We start from the raw sequence: 22,840 nt of genomic DNA, 5'->3' as shown, positions 1-22,840 counted from the left end.
AGCATTTAAGCAACATTCCCAAGGTCTTGCACAACAGCACAAATCTCTGTATGACACTGCAGACCCAGAAACATTATACCGGGAATGTTGGTTCCCCCTTTTGCGAACACCTTTGAGAACTGAGCAGCTGTAGCATGCAGGCTGTTCAAGAACTAATTCAAAAGTAACAATCTTATGGTCATACTACAGCTGTTGGCAAACCCTTTGAGCAAGAGACCTATCCTTATGCCAAAAATTAATCTTGATGCCTGCACTTGTTTTCACACATCTACAACTCTTAAATCTTTTGTACACCAAAGTCAGTAGATCTAGAGTAGTCCTTATGCTGCCAGTCCATGGTGACGTCCTGCAGGTCCCTATCAGTGCTGGCAGCTTCACTGTTGGGTGATCTGTTGTCAGTTGTGTGCACGCAGAAGGAATTCACACGAGATCTCCTTTTTTAAAAGTTTATTTTCTAAAAAATGAGAAAAACATAAGATGGTTTCCAGACTTATGCACAGGACAGGTGGTACTAGAGGTGGTAGCGAGGATCTACCTGCCAGCCTACGCAAGGACACTACTCCTGACTCCCGTGCCACCTCATCTCCTGGTTACACCTAGATGAGATAACAGATGAATTGTGTTCCACTTGGACTACTGAACTGGAAGCAATCCTGTGTAAAGTGATGAACCATAAATGCAGGGTGAGAGTGAAAACACGGAGCTAAGAGAAGGGTCAATTTTGATTCCAACCCTCAAGTTGAAGGGTGTCAGCAGGAGTTAAGTTCGAGGCCCCTGCAACCAAAGAAGGTCTAGTAGATGAAGACACTAACTGGACCATTTTGTTCTATAGGCCTCAAGAGGCCTTTGCTGTTAATTATTAATTTGATCTCTTTAGGATAAAAAGTGATTATTCAACCTTTCAACTTGGCTATAGGTGTGAAGAGTAAAACAGCATGCACAATGTACTACCTGCATGTGCTCTGAAATGACTCCTATATAAAGGAACCACTCATTTATTGAATTGATGGTAAAAATTTCCTTCTACTTTTCCAATCGTTACCGCATGTACATTGAGCAGAGGAAAAGAGTATTTACAAGTAAGATCATGGTAAAACAAAATTCAAACTCTGAACATAAAAAAATAGATGATTGTGACTATCGATATCTTTAAAAATAGATAAAATACCTTTCATTAAACACTTACCCCAATCTCACAGTGTTAAAGTTATTACAATATAAACTAAGAACAAGGAAACACATTTTAAAATGGAAATACTTGAAATATACAGGATTTATCCACACTACTTTGATGCATTACTGCTATACAATGAGCGAATAAAACAATTTAAAAGATAAGCAGAGGTAGATAAACCCAGTTAAAACTCAACACACAGTAACAGCAAGTGAGAGAGATATTGAAAACTAAAATATTTCCTCCACTGACCTGTTGACTTAATTTGAAATGATTCTTATACAGTGTCAAAGGAGTGCGTATATCAAAGTATGCAGACTCCATGAACTCTTACTGCTATAGTAGTAGAGTCATATTACTGTGAATCCATAAAATGTGTTTTTTCCTTTGTATTACTGTCAGCAATTTTCTGTTTTTAAGATTAATGGTGACATTAGAATAAGGACTATCGTATGAGAGGTCAATAACACCTTGGTAAAACAGAAATCATGACTGAATTTTTCCCCAGCCTCTCCTTTCAAAAAAGGGCTTTATTAACACTGAACAAATCTGAAATAAAAATGGCATTTTATGGAAACTAAAAATCAAGTGAGTTAATTCAAAGACTTTTTAAAATATTTATATTCCATCACAGTACATACTTTACAAGTCGGGTAGAAACTTTAGGATTAAAAAAGCAGGAAAAAAAGATTATTTTTGTAATATATTTCTTTTCTTGAAAGCCTTTGGCAATCAATTGTAAACCATAACTCGTACATCTACAGAAAAACATGAAATAAACCTTTTGCTTATATTAGACTGCTAAATATGGTAGAAAATTCATTAAAATTGACAAAAATGTTCTCAAAAGGCTTTCCCAAAATATTTAAGAGCAAAACAAGGGGGATGATGAATCATTTTGACTCTAAGGCAAGTACTACTTTGAAGCTTAAAATAATAACAATATAAAAATGTGAAAAAGTAAAGTTTTAAATATCATTTACAGAAAAACGGACAAAGATGTGCTCTGGAAAACAGTTCCCTCCACACAATTGTTAACCAACATGGCCTAAGCCTTTCTCTTCCTTGTTAGTGCCCCAGCGCTGGTTTCTGGGTTGCTGTCCACTGGTAAGCCTAAAGCCACATCTTCCATGCTAAAAATAAAACATCAACAATTAGAAAATTGTACCAGTTGTGTTCAACAAACTTGCATTAGAAACCTCTGTATAGTTCCTGAGGCTTCCATTGCGCTTAGTGGTGTGAATATACAGGGAGTGGACAAAATAATAGAAATCCCTAATGAAAAAAATATTTTAAAGTAACTAAATTATAATTAAAAAAGATTCTACGTGTTTCATATTAATCTCAATAATAATTACAAATACATTTCTAAAGGATGTCTTAAAATGTTGATTATAATATGCAGGCTTCTAAAGCAACACGAGAGGTCTAACAAAACAGAGGCCTCAAAAATTTCTTAATAACATGAACTACACATTCATGATCCACTCTCAACAAAAACTTAGTGTCCTAAGTACCGCAATGTAAACATGGTAGGGATATCATTCTGAAACCGCTTGTAACTAAGCCTAATGCAGAAACACATGATCGGGTGTAATGAGCACATAACCTTTACTTCTGAGCACTGGAAGAAGATAATATGGTTTGGTGAGTCATCGTCTATTCTTTTTCCTAAATCGGGATGGGTTTATGCTTGGAGAAACCCAAAACAAGCCACACTGCCTGTTCTCAACTATTAAAGATTGTGGTGCCTCTGTCATACTATAGGCAGCCATCTCATGGGAGTCACTGGGTCTCACAATTTCTTTGCAAGGTAGAATTACGACCAAGGAATACAAAGCCATTTTTGGTGACCACGTGCGCACTATAATGAAAACATTGTCTCCTCACAATGTTCCCATAATCCAAGATGATAACATCGCCATATACACAGTTAAACTGATTCAAGAGTGGTTTCTTGAAGACCAGGATGAAGTCAATCACCTTCCATGGCTTCCCAAAACACCAGACTTAAACATCATTGAACCTTTATGGGAAGTAGAGTAGAGTACGGAGTAGATTTCCACCTCCTTTATCCCTCAAGGAACCATTTTTCTGGAAGAATGGTCCAACATCCCACTAGAAACAGTTCAAAACTTGTATAACAGTACTCCAAGAAGGGCTGAAGCTGTTCTGAAGGCAAAGAGCAGTCCAGCTCCTTAGTTAATATTCATACATTGCATGGTGTTTCCACTATTTTCTTCACCCCCTGTACTTGATACTTGTATTTTCTGCGACTCATTTAGGGCAAGAAAATTTGCTCTGGTCAAGGCGATATGACAGTTTAACATTTTAAATATTTTTTTTAGCACTTTCTATGCTTTTTGTACCTATTTCATTGGGTGTACAAATACATTTTGAGACCACAGTTTGTATTAATGGAAAAGAAAGCTTGAAATACATACAGAGCAGATTTATCTCGTCGTGCTCTTTTCGTATGAATGGGAATGGCATCACCAGTCTGCAATATTGGTCTTTTCCATCCTGCTCCATTTGTTTTACCGGTTGGTGTCATACCTGACCAAATAAAAAAACATCAGAGCACGACTGAGCTTAGAAACATGATTGTACTTGTTTTAGAAAAATGCCAGTTTGTTAGGAACCTTTGTTATAAACAGCTTCCACTTTTAGTGCCATACACAACTGCATGAGCTCCCTCAGAGGACACAGGACATAGGAGTAACTTTTTAACTCATTTGGAAGATTCCAAGTACTGGAAGTGTGGCTCACAGAAACTTTGTACATTAACTCCACTTAGGCGCAAGAGGATCCAAACTTTATTAAGATGGATTTTATATAAAATATAAAAGCTATTCCCCAGCTCTCAAACACCCTCTCTAAACCCTCATATTAAGTCTCCAAATTACGACTTAATCATTTGTTGTCAGTTTAAAGTACAGATTACAAAAGTCTTTCCCAAACAAAGAGTAGTTTTTAAAGGGGTAAGCAAAACAGTTTACATTTTTATAATAATGTTTAACATACTGTGTCATATTTTTAAGACATGCATTTACTACATTCAACAGATACGAAAAGCAAAGAACATCCCGCCGATTAGTGTTTAAAAATTTGAGCAACCTTGAGACTAACATTTGCAAAGATTGGGAAGGCTGAAGTCTGGATTTAATCCAGGCCAAAAACACAGAAAGCATTAGGTTTTCAAGACTTCAGTGGTATTTTTGAAATGGTGCACTAAATTTAAGGACGTAAGGGACATACCAAGTTTCACTTCAATCTCTTTGAGCTGCTTCTCCTGTGACAGAAGCTCTTTTTTTTTCTTTTCCATCTCAGGAGATTCGAGGTACTGCATATGATTCTTAAGCTCATCCGTCACCTCTGTGAGCTTGAGCATGGCAGTGCGATACTGCTGAAGAAGACCTGCAAGGAAATGGGTGTTCGACATGTAGGCAAGACAATACTAATTTTTTTTTCTTCTCGTGCATATCTTTCCCAATGCCCAAAAGTGAAAATCAATCCTCTCCCTCTCCTAATGCATCCCACAAAACAACACTAAAAAAATCTAAATCAAGAAGTGAAGGATGATCATGAGCTTAATACTGCTTTCAGAGCAGGAGCTGCCATTTCCCAAGATTGTAAAGTAGGTCCAGCAGAATGAAGATTCAAATGCCAGTTGTGACTCTCTGCACAAAGTACTTGCCTGAAATTTCTTTAGTTAAATGCCTAGCAGTAAAACCTGTTTCAAATATATGTTGCGCTGAAAAAAAACATTTGCTAAAGAAATTTATAATAATACTGATAGATGAACCATTGACATTTTTGGGGAACAGGGGATCGGAAAGATGGATTAACAATAATACTATTTTAACTTGGCAAGAAAATTTGTGAAATAACAACTGTCAACACAAAGAAGTGGCTGAACATATTGGAAAATGACCTTCTCCCCCTGAAGCATGGGATTATGCAAAGCAGTATTTAGCATTAGGTGCACATAAATGCTGTAATCAGCATGTAGTGTGCAGACATACTGTAAATTATATTTGCACTTAAATCACAAGCAATTTGAGGGGTTCAGATCATACAGGTAGGTGTTAGAAGCGCAGATTTTGCAAGTTGCCTTTTTGAAAAATTTGTAGGCATTCAGGCATTGTAGGTAAACAGATATTAAGATATTTCTGACAGTGTTAAGATTGGGCTTTTTCTCAAGTAACTTTGATGTTAATAGAAAAAAAATGCTAGTTATCCATGACAGATGATGAAAAGGTTGGATGGAACTGATATTTTTCTGTCCAGATAAAGCACACTGAGTTTGGCAACTGTAGTTTAAAATCTCTAAGAATGCCATTAATACTCCCCTGTGAGCAATGAACATTCACTGTACAATGTAGTCCTTGCCAATCAAAAGGATAAGGACAAAATTCATTCCATGCGATACTGCAAGAGGAGTTTTCTTTAAGACAATGTGTAATACCACGCCCTGTAGTACCATATAGGTTAATAGAAGAATCTTAGTAATAGAGTGTGCAGTGAAGGCATAAGTCTTGAATCCTTACCATCAATAAGTAAAAAAAAATTAGATTGCAATTTAGTACCCATTTAGTACCAGTACCCATTAGGAAGAGGGAAAGTAAGTATCCAGCGATAAACATTGATGTATGGGAGCATATTTATTTAATTATAGAAATACATCCTTGACTAAATTTATATACTCATCTATTCAAACCTGTCTTATTTTTTATGAATACACAAATTAGTTCATGCCACTGTGCTTACACAATGATACAAGAATAGATTCCATTCCAAGCTTTTTTAAACTTATAGGTGACAAATTTAAAGAAAGAAGTATAACTTTCAAAGTACTTCTAGATATAGGCAACTGAAGGAAACGGTTCTACTAACCTATTTGTTCATTCATGGTATGGTAAGACTGTGGCAAAGGTTCTCCAAAAATCATTCCTCGTAACCTCTCAATAGCAGGCGCCTTGTTCTGTAGGCCACCAAACTTCCCATTGCTGCGGATACGATCCCCTTGTCTAGTCAACAATGTTGGACAATGTGTAATTTTAACAACCTGAAAAAAAACAACCCACACTGTAGTCCATACATGTATTGATCCTTAAGCTTCTTTTAATTAGGCTGCAGCTGTTAAACGTTTAGAACATGTAACTAGAAAGATAAAGGTAATAAACCACTGAAGACCGCACTCCAATCCTGTCTGAATCCAGTATTTCTGTTCCCACTGCTTCTGGCATACATTCAATGTACACATTTTAACAGTAGAGAATTAAGGTATTACAGTGGGTGCGTGTTTTACGCGAATGTGAAATACGCGTTTTTAAAATAATGCCATATGCCCTTAAGTATATTTTTGTTTAAATTATGTAGCGCGAGTCAAAATAACACGTGCCACATAGTTACACCATTGGCCGCCCGAATGCTCAAGGCGCGAGTGTCGCGTTGGGAGCGCTGGTGCACAGTGATGCTGTTTTACAGTAAACATAACTGATGCTCGCTAATATTTTATGTATACATGTCTGTGTAAACTGTTTTTATTTTATACATGTTACAAGTTGATGTATTGAAGATACATCTATACAACTATAGCATTTACCATTATTCTAAATAGGAAAAACTTGTTGAAATTACACAAAATTTACAAGGCACACGGGTTTCCAGAACGCAACCTGCGCACAAATTAAGAACCCTCTGTACTCCAAAAAAATGTTTAATAAAGTTTATTCCATAAAATTAATAGGATAATATAATATCTACTTTTTGAGTTTGTACTAACTCCAGTGTTATGGTCAATGCATTTTATCTAACCATGAAACCTTTTGCCATGTTTACTAAATCACTTAAATGCTTTATAACTAACTGTAAGGCTAGCTTTGTCGAGTGGCTGGGATATTGCTGATTTATGGACATTTCCCCCCCCATCTCAGCCAATAATCCCTGTAGCTCTTTCAAAGTTGTCGCAGGCCTCACAGTGGTATCCCCCACCAATGTCTTCCTTGCACAGCTACTCAGTTTGGAGGGACAGCCAGATCTAAGCAGTGCCTGGGTGGTATAATGCACCTTCATTCTCCTTGATAATTGACTAGACTGTGCTGACAGGGATATTCAGAGACTTCAAAATTGTTTGTACCCTTCTTCTGATCTGTGCTTCCCAATTACTTTATCCCTGAATTGCTTTGAAAGCTCCATTGTGTTAATGTATTAATGAAATTCACTACTTGACCAAGGAACCTCATGGAGATAGGTGTTATTACTGTGAAATCATGTGGGCCACTCAACTAATTGTGTGGTTTTCTAAGGTAATTTTGTGCACCTTAATTATTTTAGATTTGTCATAGCAAAGAATTTGAATACTTATGCAATCTATTTCTCTTTCATATTATTTACTCCTTTATGTTTTTTTTTCCAATGTGGAGTTGGGTCTGTATATTACAAATATGCATTGCTACTTCAAACTGTCATGACTGCAAGCTTTAAAGCAACAATGCTGAAACTATACAAGGGTCTGAATATCATTGTAAGGCACCGCAATATCCTACAACCAAAAATTATTTAAGATTTACTTGAATTTTCCTGCTGAATAACTTTTAATCAGATTTTTAAAACAACAGTATTTTATTGCACTCTGTACACAATTATAAACAGTTTAGATATACTAAACTACTATTTTTTCCAAAGCAGCCAGTATAATGTTGTCTTAGGCAGTACAGCCTATTACAGTTTATCAGGTAACTCCTTAAGTGTTTCTGTACCTCATTTCGTTATCCTTATGATACAGAATCAGAAGGATCATTCATTCAATTTGCAGATTACACAGCAAAGCCAGGACAACTATTTTGGACAGTAGGTTCTTTCACAGATGACAGGCTGAAAAAGTTTTTAAAAAATCAGTTAACCCACCTCCTTCCTATAGTGGTTTGCAGCATCCAAGTTGTCAAGAAGAATGGTGTCTCCCAGGAGCATTCCAAAGACTGAAAACAATAGCAAGGATCAGGCAAATAATAAAGCACCCACAACAACGGGGAAAAAAACCCACATACAAGCACATCACAAACATACAAGTCTGCCAAAACAAAAACAAACACAACCATCAACATTTAACATTAAAATAACCCTTGCAACTAAAACATACATAAAGTATATAATTCAAGTCAAAGCAATAGTGGAAGCAAGCCAGTTTGTTGTGCAGCAAAAAAATATTTCGTGAGAAACGTATAAACCTTGTCTAGACCATTGTCTACGCTGGAATTATACACTGCTGGCAGCTCTCTGCTTTTCATGGACATTTTCAAGCATTTAAAACCACCAGGAAAAAAGAAAATGGAAATCTGGTACAAAGAAATATTCAGCTGAATTTTATATATAAAATCACAACTGAAGGTATTGAATTAAGATTTCTCTTTTATTTTCCAAATTCAAGGTTTAATGCATTTCCCTCCTTACTCCATGCCATCCTTCTGTTTTACAACGGTAATTCTTTATTACACTAGTAACCGTTTCCTGCACTCCTAATGCAGTGGAGTAAAAAGACCTGGGAAAGACATGAATCTAAACAACTGTGAATAGGTAAAAAAGCTCAACTTATACAACCTGAATAAATACAGTCCATTTCACATAACACAGTAGATGAAGAAGAAAGGACAGGAAAATGGCAGCAAGGAAAGGTTTGTATTATCATACTATTACAAGGGATGAAAAATCCAAGCAACAATTTAGAACACAGGTTCTCAGTCTGGTCCTGAGGGATCACTGTGTCTTTATTCCAGCTGGTACTAACTAGTGCCTGTAACTGATCTGCTTGCTTGTTTAGACTTTTGTCTTCATTCAGGAGTTGGTTTCAATACTATCCCATTTAAAGTATTGTACCATGGAGAATTTTAGACATCAGCATTTTCAATAATGATCTGCTGTTACTTTATCTGAATAGGTAACTGTTTTAAGATGAACAGATGGATGAGAATGGCAGCACATCAAACACCACCACAATAAATCCAATAGGACTACTATTGGACTAACACTGAATGAGGGGAGAAATTACACTTAGTTAATAGCACAGGATTAATGCCAATTACAGACCTCAAATTTAAGACAAAAGAAAATCAAAGATTTGTGAACTTACCAATTTTACAATTCTGAACATGTTCGGGGAAGATCAGAAGATCTCGAGCAAACACTGGATTTCCTAAAGGTTCAAAGCAAGCCTTTCCATTTCTTAAATGAGGCAAGGGCCTGACAGAAGGGAAAATATTAAAACTATTTTACATGGAGTTAGATCTGTGAGCATTTTAGCTAACATTTTAACATTCAGTCAGTATAAACTTTATACTTTCATTCAGCATTTTACTGTATATTTATATTCTTCAGTTCAGTACAAATTAAGATGCTTGCTTTCATGAAAAGATATGATATACCGTAGCATTAAAAAAAACAATCAGTTTTTTTTTTTTATTTTGCCAAACCTGTTCCAGTCTGGGAGGTTCTTCTTATAGATGGAATCGAGAGGAAGAACTTGCTGTCTTCCCTGGGTGTCCTTATAAATCTGACGCGCTGCCTCTGTGGTCAGTGTGATCACACAGTCCATATCACTTGCCAGATGCCAAGAGATGACTTTTGCAGCTTCAGTGTCCTCTATTTGTGCCAAGTGAGCAATCTGTACATTAAAGTTAAATATTTAGGACATTTCATAACAATAAAATCAGGAGAGTTGCTTTTACTCTACCTTACTTTACCACCACCACGACTTTATCTCTAAATAAAATTCAAAGTAAAAGTCAACTTTTTTGCTTGGAATAAGAGATACAGAAAAAGATGGATACAAGAAGAGAAAGAAAATCATAAATAACACATCATATACACAATACAAAAAGATGCAGTGCTGAGCTGAAAGACCAAACAGCCTAAGGATAGTGCACTTCCAGAACTGCTCTGCTCTTGATTTGATACATCTTAACCTTCTTCCTGAGTGAAGAAGCTGGGTGGGGGTGGTCACGGATAATCTACAGAGTTTATCAATTTAAACATATATGTTGCATATCTGAAAGCAACAGCTGGTTAGTCACAGCCAGTTATTTTAGAAGCAGTGTGGACTCTATCCAGCTGTTTCCTCTCCTGAGAGGCTAGGTTTCCAAACCAGACCATCACAGAAAAAATTAAATGTGAAAGTAAAAGACAGTAAAATGTAGCAGTTACTGAGGTAACGTTGTTACTAGAAACAAAATTTGTACCATTAGCAAATGGGCTTTTGCTCACTAAATCCTTCTGCAAGCAGGCTTTCACCAAAGACTTAAAAACCCTAAATATTTTTTTTTTTACCAAAGGTGGGCAGTGAGGAATGCAGTAACCTCAGAATGAAATTATACAACTCAATTAACTTGTACATTTCCTTTCAAACTTCAAAGTAGCTACCATTACCTAACAGACAGTTTGTAATAATTGCTGCAAGTTAACTCACTGCACAACCAGGTTTCCATGGATTCTAGAGCTCTGATCATCAGCTCAGATAAACTCTGTTCATGCCAGAGCCAATAGTCTGAGGCAGAGGTGCATGGCAAAAAAAAATGCTGGTTGAGGTGCTCCAGCAAGAATCATGGAACCAAATTTGAGGGGCTGAGAGTCCATAATACTAGGACAATAACACCTGGAATGCTAGACGGACATCCATACAAGAGCATAGCTGAAGTCACGAAAGAACCTCGAGTCTGCAGTGCTCCTTCTGGTGCAAACTGTTACTTTAAGGGCAGAGGTAATTCAGCAATGCTGAACTGAGAGGTCTTGAACATTTTACTGGGAACCACAGCAGATGAACAGCTGCCTAACGTCCCCTAGCCCTTAGATCTCTCTATCCAGACGGTTAGTATCTAACAGACTGAAAAAGAGAGCATTACAGAGATGGAACTGATCTGTTCATAGCACATGGAGATGACACTTTGGGACAATTAGGGGCAGTTAGGGATATACACTTCTTAAATAATTTGAAGGACTGGAGTGGAGACAACAAAGAGAAGAGCCTTAGCTGCTGTGAACTTCCAAGAGATCATCAGCGAGGCCTAGACTTTCAACCTGCAGCTATTCTTTTGACAGCAAGACTAGACCTTATCACATTGCCCCAGCACGTGTCAGAAACAACTACAGGTATACTGTAGGTAGGTGGATGACATTAAGTCTGAGACATTTCTTCAACATACATCTAAAAGAGCATTCTGCATATGTCACAGTAGTTCAGACTGCTGTTTGCTAACAGGATAATAAACTAAACACCCAAAAGTCACACAAATTTATTAGGCAATTACCAATTAGCTAAATCTGACATAACAAGAAAATAGATGAAATATGCCCATGCCAAAGTCTGTTGTACAGGATTTTGAAATTAGAATATAGAAGAAATAAAGTCAGAGGTAATGATACTTCAATAGTAATACCAGTTTTGACTCAATACAATACTATATTTTTTATTAAATATAGAGCATGACACTATATCGCTCTTTTGAATGCTAATTTTCTGCTTTGCCCAGCACCGTGCAGTCAGGGGAAAGTGCGCAGGCAGTGCACCGAGTTGGGATACTGTGCAGCATGGGTAGAGCAGGGAAACTGCAGCACCGTGCAGTCAGGCAACGCTGAGTTACTGTTACTAATGAACTTCAAATAAGAACATGACTTCTCAAACAATTTTAAAGGCTGACTGGTATGATGCCTAACCCCTAATCTGAGTGTCCCAGATGATTTGCAGTTTTGGTGCCGATTTATTTGAATAGCTTTTATGCTGTGACAGATTAAAGGCATAAGCAATATCACAAAATATATAGTTTACATCTCAAATGAGAGGACGTTTGCAATTATCTCATTAGAGGCATTCTACTAATGTCTAGACCATGTTTCAAGGGAATAACTGAAAGAAAACTGCAAGCATAAAGTTCCCATGTCAGTTTCCTTGGCAAATTAAAAATAAGAAATATTCAGCAATTCTTTCGAGATCTACTAAGCTGAAATTTAGAATGATTTACTGACAACTAGAAATACTCTGAAGTGGCTAAGAAGCATATTAAAGCACATCGTTAATGCCAAGTTCCTCTCAATGTCCCATTTCAGTATCTGTTAAGATCTAGATTTGCAAATGTCCACTTAATATCACCCAAAAACTTTAAACGTAAAAAGTATTATTTTTTAAAATATATATTAAGATATTCTATTCTAGGAAGATTTAAAGGTAAAAGCCTTTTGGGCTGCTATAACCATCAGTCCCCAACCTTTCTGAGTGCATAGACACCTTCCATTTCCAAACACTTCATGGACCACCCCAGATGTGTTTATACTGTTACATATGGAAATAAGAAATAAGAGATAAGCTGCACTTACTGAATTACTGTACATACCTTATACTGTGAAATTTGTATCCATTGTTTCATCAAATATATTTTAAAACAATTAATAAGTATATATACAGTACACATGCATATGTACAGTATATATACTGCATATATATAGTACATATTTGAGGGTGGTGCGGTGGCTCTGTAGCTAAGGATCTGTGTCTGTGGCTGGAAGGTTGCCAGTTCATATCCCGCAGCCAGCAGTGGAATCCTACTCCGTTGGGCCCCTGAGCAAGGCCCTCAAACCCAACTGCTCCAGGGGCACCATATAAATGGCTGACCCTGCGCTTTGACCCCAAGTTTATCTCCCTGTCTGTGTGTCTCATGGAGAACAAGTTGGGGTATGCAAAAAGACAAATTCCAAATACAAGAAATTGTATATGGCCAATAAAGTGATCTTATCTTATGCAGTATATGTACATACGTACTGTATATGGAGTACGTTTATGAGATGGTTGGTGTTGTTTTGCCGACTTCAAAAATGGGATGCTAGATTGGAGTGATGTCTTAAACCTGAATCAAACATCACATCAAACTTGCTGTTCTATGGACCCTCAGCAATAGCTTTGTGGACTACGAACATTAATAAATTGTCTTTTGGAATGTCCCTGAACACTATACTGAACCAAGCACTATTTTTGGTATTTTTACAAATGTGACTGGAATCATGATGTTTCAGGAGGCATAAGAATTCAGCTATAGAAGATAAGGCTGGACAGAGACTTATAGTAACTTTATGGATAGTGTCCTACTTGGGTATAAAAACATCTAAATTGCACTGATTTATTACAAAATCATACTGTGATCTAACATTAAATTAAAGCAAAAGCTAAAAATTATCATACGTCTTCTCTTAAATACTTCAAATTACACAATTCCATTGCCCAAAAAACTTTGTATCCCAATTTTTAAGAAAAGTACTTCATGTTATGACAAGCAAAATTCTAACTATCTACTGTAAGTCTGCAAAGGCAACTGATAATTTGTAAGAAAAAAAAAACAAAGCTACAACTTTTTGTCCTTCAAAAACAAGTGACACAGCACTACATCATAAAAATGTTCTCTTGACCATAGCCAGGATCTCTCAAGCCCAGCCCTAATTATTACAATGTCCTTGACTTATTCTGCACTCATACTGGTTAGCACAAAGTGGCTATACTTATCTCAGAATTATACTTGTGATTATACAGATACCTTTCCCAGAACATCTGGGTTTCCTTTAGAAGTGTTAGGAAGCATACAAATTCTTCTAGGTTCCTTCAGGATCTTTTCACGCATTGTTGCCTTTTCTTTGATTGCAGCTTCTATTTGCTTAACCTACAAAAAATAGTTTAGGAGCAGAAATATCTGTTGTTGTTCTTTTTCCAGTCAAGAACAGCACATGAAATGTAGCTCAAAACAGAAATATTTGTAGTAACCTTAGCAAAAAAATATGTAACCCCTCAGCCAGCATTACATTATTTGCAAGTATAATAAATGGGGTGATTTACATCATCAACACAAGCAACTTCTAAAAAGTGAATACCAGGTGTCACACCTACACAGTTTAACAATTGAAAAAAATAGAGTAATAACCCTTCATGCCATTCATTTTCTAACTGCTTCATCTAATTCAGGGTTGCAGGGGAGCTGGATTCTATCAAGCCAAAGGTGCAAGGCAAGGCACACCATGGACAGGATGCCAGTACATTGCAGGGCACACACAGACATAAATATGCACACACTTACACCAGGGCTAGTTTTCACAGAAGCCAGTTAATCTACCATTATACCTTTGGACTGTGAGAGGAAAGTGGAGCACACAGAGAAAATACAAACTCAACAGAGATAGCACCTCAGGAACTGAATCCAGGGTCCCAGCACTGTGAAGCAGCAATGCTAACCACTGCACCACCTTGCCACCCAACTAACCCTTAATTAAATCTGAAAAAGTATCATATAAAATGACATGACAGAAAAATACTCACGGTATTCAGTTGTGATACATCTACACTAATGTTTTTCAGCCGAGTCTTTAGTTGAGCCTCTTTGACGGATGCTTCTTGAGCTTGGCCTGTGGATACAAGAAGTGGTATACTGTAGGTGTGTTTTATTGTTTTTGAAAATGTGCCCAAAATTAGTAATTACCGTCATCGAAGCAGACATCGCAACACTCACCAGTCTGTGTAAAACACTTTTAAGTCTCAGAGGGCAGCTGTAACTCCCAATGCATTTGACTGTTTCTGCTATACAACGTAAAACATTTTACATAGGTAAATGCATCCCAATGACAAATTTGGTTTATTTAGTTTGTTCTCTTTGCTGCACATGGAGATGTTTTTAGCAATGTGATCTCCAAGAATTTACTAATATCATACTGGCTGACAGAAATGATGCAAGGCAGCTAGCAGCTCCAATTATCAGATGAAGGGAGTTATTATACCAGGAAAACGATCTCCACAAATTAATAATTACAATCACTAAAAAGGAAAAAAAAAAAATATCCTTCAGTCATAAAGAAAACTGACTTTAGAAAACTTGAGGTACCATGATATTAAGCCAAATGAATTCTCAAGGGACCCGTTCGACAAAAACAACATATAGCACAAATGTAATACTAAAGGAGTAACTCCTTCAAAGAATTAAAATGGTTATGGAAACCATTTTCCATGGAAACCATAACACTATCCAATAAACTCTACATCTCATATACAGTCACATGCCAGGGCTTTTTCTGGGCCATCATGACATTACTGATATTTTTGCCATCCATCCATTTTCAATCTGCTTTATCCAATTCAGGGTTTGAGAGAGCTAGAGCCTACACCTGCAAGAATTGGGCACAAGGCAGGGTACAACCTAGACAGGACGCCAGTCCATCGTAGAGCAGACAGACACAGACATACAAGCACTCACACCAGGGCCATCTTTCCCTTTTGTCTCTGAAACCGGAAATCGGCGCACCCGGCAGAAACCCACGCAAAGAGGGAGAGAACATACAAACTCCAAGCATTGATATTTTTACCAAACGATATAATGAAAATACAAGAAAAAAATATTTTCAGAATGTACCAATACACTCAGTCCAAGCTTGCTCCGAGTACAGATTAACCATCCTCTGCCTTCACTTTTTCATTTTGGCAGCGGAGGGAGATTGATGGGAGGAGCTACATTTGTCAGCATGGGCCAAGCCACAGTTCATTTTGTGAGGCCCAAGACTTCATTTTGATGAGCACAAATAGAAGCATTGTGTACAACTACAGCTGAGTATGCACCAGGTGCTTCCTTCACGTCTGTATGCATGTCACAGACAGATATTCTGTTTTTATGCAGGTAAATTCAGAGGAATTAAAATAATGTCAAGGACAAAGAGTGCTACGCATTATGGGTCTGCTCTAATAGAAAAAGCACTAAGTGAGGAATTGGTGTATTTCACCAATAGATGCACAGTGGCCAATGACTCTTATTAAACCTTTACCACCAGAAATAAGGGCTCTCTCATGAAGGACAATTTTCTCAAAGAAAGACAGACTGCAAATACACACTTATGAAAGGCAATGAAAGGGAGGAAATAGCCACTCAGTCCATTTTGCTAATTAAAGATTCTTGAGGCTTGTTGATTCACAGATCTACCAGCCACTTCCACAGCATAAATTACTATCACATTCATCAGGAAATTGTTGGATTTGACCCGTGTCTTTGTAAAGATAACTTACATTTCAGCTCAGAGACCAGCTGGTTGTTTGTGTCAAAAAGACTCTTGTAAGCTCCAATGGACTTGATAATCTGGTCTTTTTCACGTGTCAATGTTGCCATTTGCTGCTGTTTCCTACAGTCTACAGAACAGAGAAAAAAAGTCAGATGCTGCTAAATACACATTTGTATGTTAAAACAAACCCAGCAATATACTTACAAAGTTCACATAAATTGCAAAAAGCTTTGCTCATTTTCTTAAATACGTACAGAATTTTTTGGCTGCTTCAGCCTATAGCAGGTGCCACGTACAAATACAATTATTACAACTCATTAAGGCTTCTGTATCAAGGTCTACATCTGAAGTGCTGCTCACCATTTGAAAACATAAAAGGAAGTTTGAATGGTTTCAGACTGTTTTCTTCTACAAAGCCAGGAATAACTGGATTGAAGATCAGAATGTATTCAGTTCCATCTGTGCCAGGGCTGTTTTCCGCAATAACAAGGTTCTGAAACACAAGAACAAATGGGCAGCTCACCATGTAGCATAGATTATTAATTCATAACATTATTTCAGACCAAGAATTGAAAGTTAACTAATTTTTAAATAAAAAGAAAAACACCAGGTCTGGTTTAAATTTTAAATTTTAAACTAAATTATCCAAATGTCTTGTTCAATTCCTTATGCTATCTACCCATATATTTAACAAAAGCTACTAAAAATACATTTGCATAGAACTTAAAACTTACATACATAGCATTTTAAAGCACCATTAAAACAACTATAATCATGTTAGATTAAAGGCTGGTGTAAAACTCTGTGTAAAAGTTCTTGGTTTAAAGGCAACAATGCACTTTACATAAATATGAGATGTTGGCTTCAGCAGTACTTAATGCAAAAGAACCAATGCGCTTTTCATAAAGATTTCATTTTTACTTGCCCTTAAATATAACTTTTTAAATATTTTTTATTTATTCATATTTATTCAGGTGAAAGATTTTGGTCAGGAAAGCAGCACAAGCAACTAAATACTTACCGTAATCTCAGCACAGCCTTTAGTGAGGTTAAACTGCACCTGTGGGACTTTCCCTTGGAACAGTGGGATCTCAGTATCGGGTTCATTGGGACTCTCAATGGAAACAACAAGTTTGCCATTCAGATCTGCACCAGTGGGGTTGTCATATTCATCCTGAAATTAATCAAATATGTAAGAAGACTCCAATCTCTTCTCACTTTTCACAGTTTCCAGAAAAGATGTCCTGGTGTACAATGATATAAAACAAAGACAATGTGGTAATGAAAGATCGGACAAAAGAACTGCAAGATGCTGATGATTCGTAAATAACTCTATGATACGACTTTGGTTGATCTAATCCTCTTGCAAATAAGTTAGAGAAACACAAATGATGTGAAAGAAAAGGTTCTAAGGAACAAACATTTACAGTATCGAACACTGTATCGAGTATCGAGTCACTACAGATGCTCAGACAGATCAAGGACAAGACTGTACACTGTTCTACAGACTTTTCTTTACAGCACACAGATAAAAAGTGAACTATGGTTCTCTCAAAGGTACTGTAGTACTTAAATGAAATCAACTGTAAATATAGTAACTAATTATTAAGAACAAAAAGTGACAGACCATCACTTCGTCTTGCCAATGCAGGCAATCAGTGCCGGAACAAAAGATTTTTTAATGAAAGGATTTGATTTACATGAAAGAAGAAGTAGCAAGATAAAACGAGGTACATTGCATAACATCTATATGTCTTCTTCGGGCACCGTAATTTCACCATAAGTATATAGAGGGTGCGTTTTAAGTTCATTTTATTTCAATGTTTTAAATGCAACTGTCACAACATTCGTAACAGTAAAAAAACATAAATGTCTCAAATAGCTACTGCATTGTATATACAAGGCAATAATAGGAATGATGTTAATTTTAATTAATTTTACCGATTAAATTGAAACCAAATTTCTTGTTAAGAAGATCACTTTTTTATCATGGACACGGCATAACATGTTCCACTACATTTAGGACCGCTGTTATTCTGTTTCAGAGAAGAACAAATATCACGGGTTTTTATCTGGAGTTCAGATTACATAGATATTTGAAAATAATAGCGGGAGAAAGAAAATAAGATATGCTGCTTGCCCCACTAGTTAAGATGAAATGCGGGAAAACAAAAGCTAACTTGTATAAAGTCTTCTAAGGACCAATCTGGAAAAGCAAGAGTTTCAAGAACACTTTTAAATAGTTAAAGACACAAGCTCTTTCATGGTGTAGTGCATTCTACAACTTAGGTGTTTAGCTGCAGAAAGCCCTCACAATATGGGTCTTAGTTTCAGGTATACTCAAGGTTACAACTCTAGGTACAGTTATTTATTCAACAGTGAAAGTCTAAACATAGACATAAATGTCTTCAAAGAATATTCAATATTTTAAAGTTATAGGGAAGCAAACAAAGTATCCAGTTACCATGATTTTAAGACATAGGCTGTTAACCAAGGTCCGACTGGCAGTGGAACGGATATTGGAAACAACTGGAGTTGGAGGCAGTACATCTGGCAACAATTTCACTGGGTCGTTAGGCACTACATTTATGGAAATCTGAAAGCAAAACATTTCAATTAGCTCAGTGGATACTATCCTGATCTGCTTCAGAAATTACCATGAATTGTTTAACTAACTTTAAAAAAGGCTGATGATGTCCTCTATTTTAAATAGTTGAGGTAAAATATTAAACGATAAAACCTTTGACAGGTTTTTACCAGTAATACACTGACCTCAGATTATGATGAAAGATTGTAAATGTTATCTCAATTGCAATTGCACAGAACTCTGGGGGGTAAAATGAGTCAGTTTATAACATTAACAAAAGGAAACTGCTTTGGGGAATATAATTAAAATGAAAAGAAAAAGAAAAAAAATCAAGGGTTTCCAGAGTTCTCTTTCAGTTTAGGAATGTACTGAAAATTATTTTAAATGTCAAGGGATTTGTATATCAATAGAACTTAAGCAATACTCGACAGAACTTAAGCAATACCCAACATGTAATATTTAGAGCAGAACAAATATTTTTCCTTAGCAAATATACATTTTGTAGTCACACCACTGTTAATCAAAAAGTTGACTTTTTATTTATTTTCAGCAAAAAGTGTCCTAGATCAAGAAGAGGATATATCTATTATATATTTCTATATAAACAGAAACTGGTCTTGACTCCCCCTAGAATTACATATGGAAACAAACAAACTGAAACAGTTTAACAGTCAAATAATCAAATAACTATAACACTTATGACACAGTGGAACATTATTTTTGTTTTAAACTGATTTGTCACACACTTAAAAAAGCGAAGCATACCTGTTTGCTCCATAATACATTTGCCTTGTCCACCGTGAATGCAAACTGGATTGAGTACTCGCCCACATGATCAGGAATTATTTTGTCTCTGAGAAAAAAATAAATTAAGAATAGCAAAAATTAATCTAATATCAAGCTTTTTAGAATGCTATGTTACTAACTGAAGCATCACACTACACATTAGTAACCACAGTTAAAATACAAACGCTGGGAAATAATCCTGCTTTGAGGGCAACACAGTTTTCCAAATTTGACCTGTTCACCTGTTTTAGCTTCTGTGAACTTTACTCTGATCATTTACAAATTGTGTGAAAATAGGTTTAATATTTTTTGTAATAAGGCGTTTTGGTTAAGTGGAAATGTCCCATACAAAAAACAACAAAAATCTTGTCACTCATATGCTCGTACAGTAACAAATGAGCACAGTAGCCGATGCACACAAAAGAGCCTTTAGCTTGTAAAACCTGTAAATCTTATAAAGACCATACCCTGAACATGCACTTTTTTGTGTTTTGGCTTTTTTTTAACAAAAAGTCTGCCAGAATTCTGTGGGCTCTGTTTTCAGCCCAGCTCCCTCTTACAGAACATATGTGACAAATTAATTTTTCTAACAGGTTTTTTTTTTTGCTATTGCTTTCAAAGCAAATTTTAAAATAGGTGGTGGTCCTGTACTGCAAATGGGCAGTTTGGTCTGTCAGTTGATTTTATTGTTCATTCATATGTATAACTAAATAAAAAATATTTAGTTATAAATACTTGCATGGTACTTGGCAACAAGAGTATATCACTTTGAGTTATTTTTTATTTAGTTATAAATTGTGTCAAAGAAATTAAAATGTTTGCCACCACCAATCAAAATCAATTTTTGTTTGTTGACTTGAAACATTCTATCTGCTCCAGGCTAGAGCTGGATTGAAAAAAGGTCTTCAGAGCTCTAGCTGGAGTGAAAGGCTGATTTCTAATGCCTTTTGCGAGTTTTTTTTGTGCTAATTTTGACTTTGCCTTTTGCTAATTTTTAATGCGTCTTGCGAGTTTAAAGTGAAAATGAACAACAAACATTTTGATAATCTCTCCTACATTCAGCGTGAACACAGAAATGGTACTGGCTGAAAATCTGTCAGCACTGAAAGCCACATAAGAAATTGGCAATTTCAGTTTTATACAAAAAAAAATCACCAAATAAAGTAAGGCAATTCAGAAAATTGTCTTGTTAGATCTATTAAGCTAAAAGTAGAAAACCAGATTTAAGAAACATGATCCATTGACAAGATGAAAGTGAAAGCAATAAAACATAAAACCAAAAAGAAAATAAGGAGAGAGTATTTTATTTCTCTCTGTTTTTTAATTAACAAAAACTAATTTCTAATAACTAATTTCATTTACACAGTCAGCTTAGCGGGAATCATACTCACTATACCATGAAAAGTTTATAATAGATTTACCTGAAGTAAAAACAGCCTTCTTTTTTATTATCCTTTGGCTTGCTGCACATAAGTGTAGCTGCCTAAAAAAACAATACAATTGTTTAAAACAACAATTGCCTTAAAAGTAACTTTTTATTTTTCTGAACAGAAAAAAGAAAACAAGCACAAAGAAACACATACAGTAGGACTCTTCACAGAAAAATCAACAACCTAAATTTTATATCTAATTTAAAGAGATGATAAAAGCACAAACATTACACTGAAAGATTATGCTGTAAATATTTTACACGTTTTACATTAATTACCTGTAATGAAAATACTAGGTGTCTGCATCTATTCATAATCTAGTGCATCAATGTAATAGCTTGTTTGTAATAGTTTCAACACCTCTTTCATGTAATTTTCACATACAGATTTTTTTTCTGCCTCAGTATGTACAAGCTTATCTTTTAAAATGAAATTTCTAAGTGCGATTCACATTAATAAAGACAGGATCAATAGATCTCTTCTAAGAATATGAATGATATTCATAAGGCTAAACACTACCAACCTTACCCAGGAGGATAAGTGAGAGTGAGAACTTCCCCTTGTCAAGCCAAGCATTAAAGGACAAGTATTATTTACATAATACCACTGGAGACATGGTCTTACAAGGATAGATATCAAGAACTTTATTTTCCAACTTACGCTTTCTGGAGGCAGCATGCCTGGACCTTGTCCTTTCCACATATACATTAGCATCATAGCCGGATTTAAATTTCTCATGGGTTTGCCAACTTCTGACAGGACAGTCACAGTAAACACTATAGATTTTATGAATGAGAAATTGAGCAAAGATGAGAGTTTTCTTTTGATGGATATTTCAAAAGATCACCGAGCACTTTTCTCTATTTTCTTGTGCTACACCTTTTGAAAATGTATATCTCGGTGTCACAATTAACCACTTGACCACTTGGAGGAAAACAACTGCTGAACCGATTTTTAAAAACCAGGCAGTAAAGGCTTCTGGTGGCTATCTACCTCTACTAGATCGGATGCTATCTCTGATGACTGGATTACAGAACTCAATTTGTGCTCCCAACAAGGACTTTTACTGGTGGCTCCCTTGGGAGCCACACAAATCTTTTAAAATTAACTCCCGATTGTCATTCCAGGCCAACTTGACCTAGGTTCTGAACCTGGTCTCTTAAGAACACGAAGATTCACCAGGCATATGATATCAGTCACAGTCTGGACAAAACCAAATTAACAGAAAGGCAGTAGGAATGAAGGCAGCATTTATTGCTTCTCTTCTCTGTGGTCCTGCTGCTCTCACCCAATGTCTTTTGGGTTTTGTTTCACCTGATTTCTCAGGTACCAAAATATTAATTGAAATAATTTGTAACATTGAAATGAATGTTTTCTTCTTTTTAGAGTCCTAAAAAGTTGATGTTGGGTTGTTTAGAAAATTCTACAACAAAAAGTTTGAAAACTATTTTTTCTGAGCAAATAAGTCTGGGTTAGATGATTCTTAACTTTTAATACTATACTACAGAGTTAATATATAATATATTAAACGGCAGTCCAGTGTGTACACAACCAGGGAGGAAGCCTGTGCTGCCTGATAAGTGCACTTAAGGTACTTACAGTACATAGTACAAATAATGATTACTCTCAAGAAAGGAGTTTCCTTTTTCCAAATTATGGAAACAGTTTTAATGTACAGTCCTTCCTATTAATGCAACTCCACCCACCAAATATGACTCACTAGAAATAAAGCTTTTTAAAATGAATTTTACTCTCAAAAGAAAGCCTGGAAAATACTGCCCTGGATAGAAAATGTAG

The 22,840-nt window shown here is 36.0% G+C and overlaps 1 protein-coding gene across 2 annotated transcripts in view; it reads right to left on the bottom strand.

Annotated features, from left to right (window-relative positions):
• Positions 1–432: 432 nt before the first annotated feature.
• The window catches only part of smchd1 (structural maintenance of chromosomes flexible hinge domain containing 1), a 60,598-nt gene continuing 38,190 nt past the window's right edge, over positions 433–22,840 (bottom strand). For both annotated transcript variants that reach the window (XM_088918626.1, XM_088918627.1), the window contains 16 exons: positions 21,704–21,819; positions 21,035–21,096; positions 19,593–19,680; positions 18,705–18,836; positions 17,262–17,414; positions 16,601–16,733; positions 16,248–16,367; positions 14,520–14,605; positions 13,747–13,869; positions 9,646–9,836; positions 9,306–9,415; positions 8,087–8,157; positions 6,071–6,242; positions 4,433–4,591; positions 3,619–3,730; positions 433–2,307 (listed from right to left, as the gene is read on the bottom strand). In XM_088918626.1, coding sequence (XP_088774752.1) covers positions 2,223–2,307; positions 3,619–3,730; positions 4,433–4,591; positions 6,071–6,242; positions 8,087–8,157; positions 9,306–9,415; positions 9,646–9,836; positions 13,747–13,869; positions 14,520–14,605; positions 16,248–16,367; positions 16,601–16,733; positions 17,262–17,414; positions 18,705–18,836; positions 19,593–19,680; positions 21,035–21,096; positions 21,704–21,819 — 1,913 coding nt within the window. In that variant the 3' untranslated portion in view covers positions 433–2,222. The remainder of the gene's footprint in view (positions 2,308–3,618; positions 3,731–4,432; positions 4,592–6,070; positions 6,243–8,086; positions 8,158–9,305; positions 9,416–9,645; positions 9,837–13,746; positions 13,870–14,519; positions 14,606–16,247; positions 16,368–16,600; positions 16,734–17,261; positions 17,415–18,704; positions 18,837–19,592; positions 19,681–21,034; positions 21,097–21,703; positions 21,820–22,840) is intronic.

This window comes from Atractosteus spatula, chromosome 6 (assembly GCF_055471065.1).
Source record: "Atractosteus spatula isolate fAtrSpa1 chromosome 6, fAtrSpa1.hap1, whole genome shotgun sequence".
NCBI lineage: Eukaryota > Metazoa > Chordata > Actinopteri > Semionotiformes > Lepisosteidae > Atractosteus > Atractosteus spatula.
This window is presented reverse-complemented; position numbering and strand designations above follow the sequence as displayed.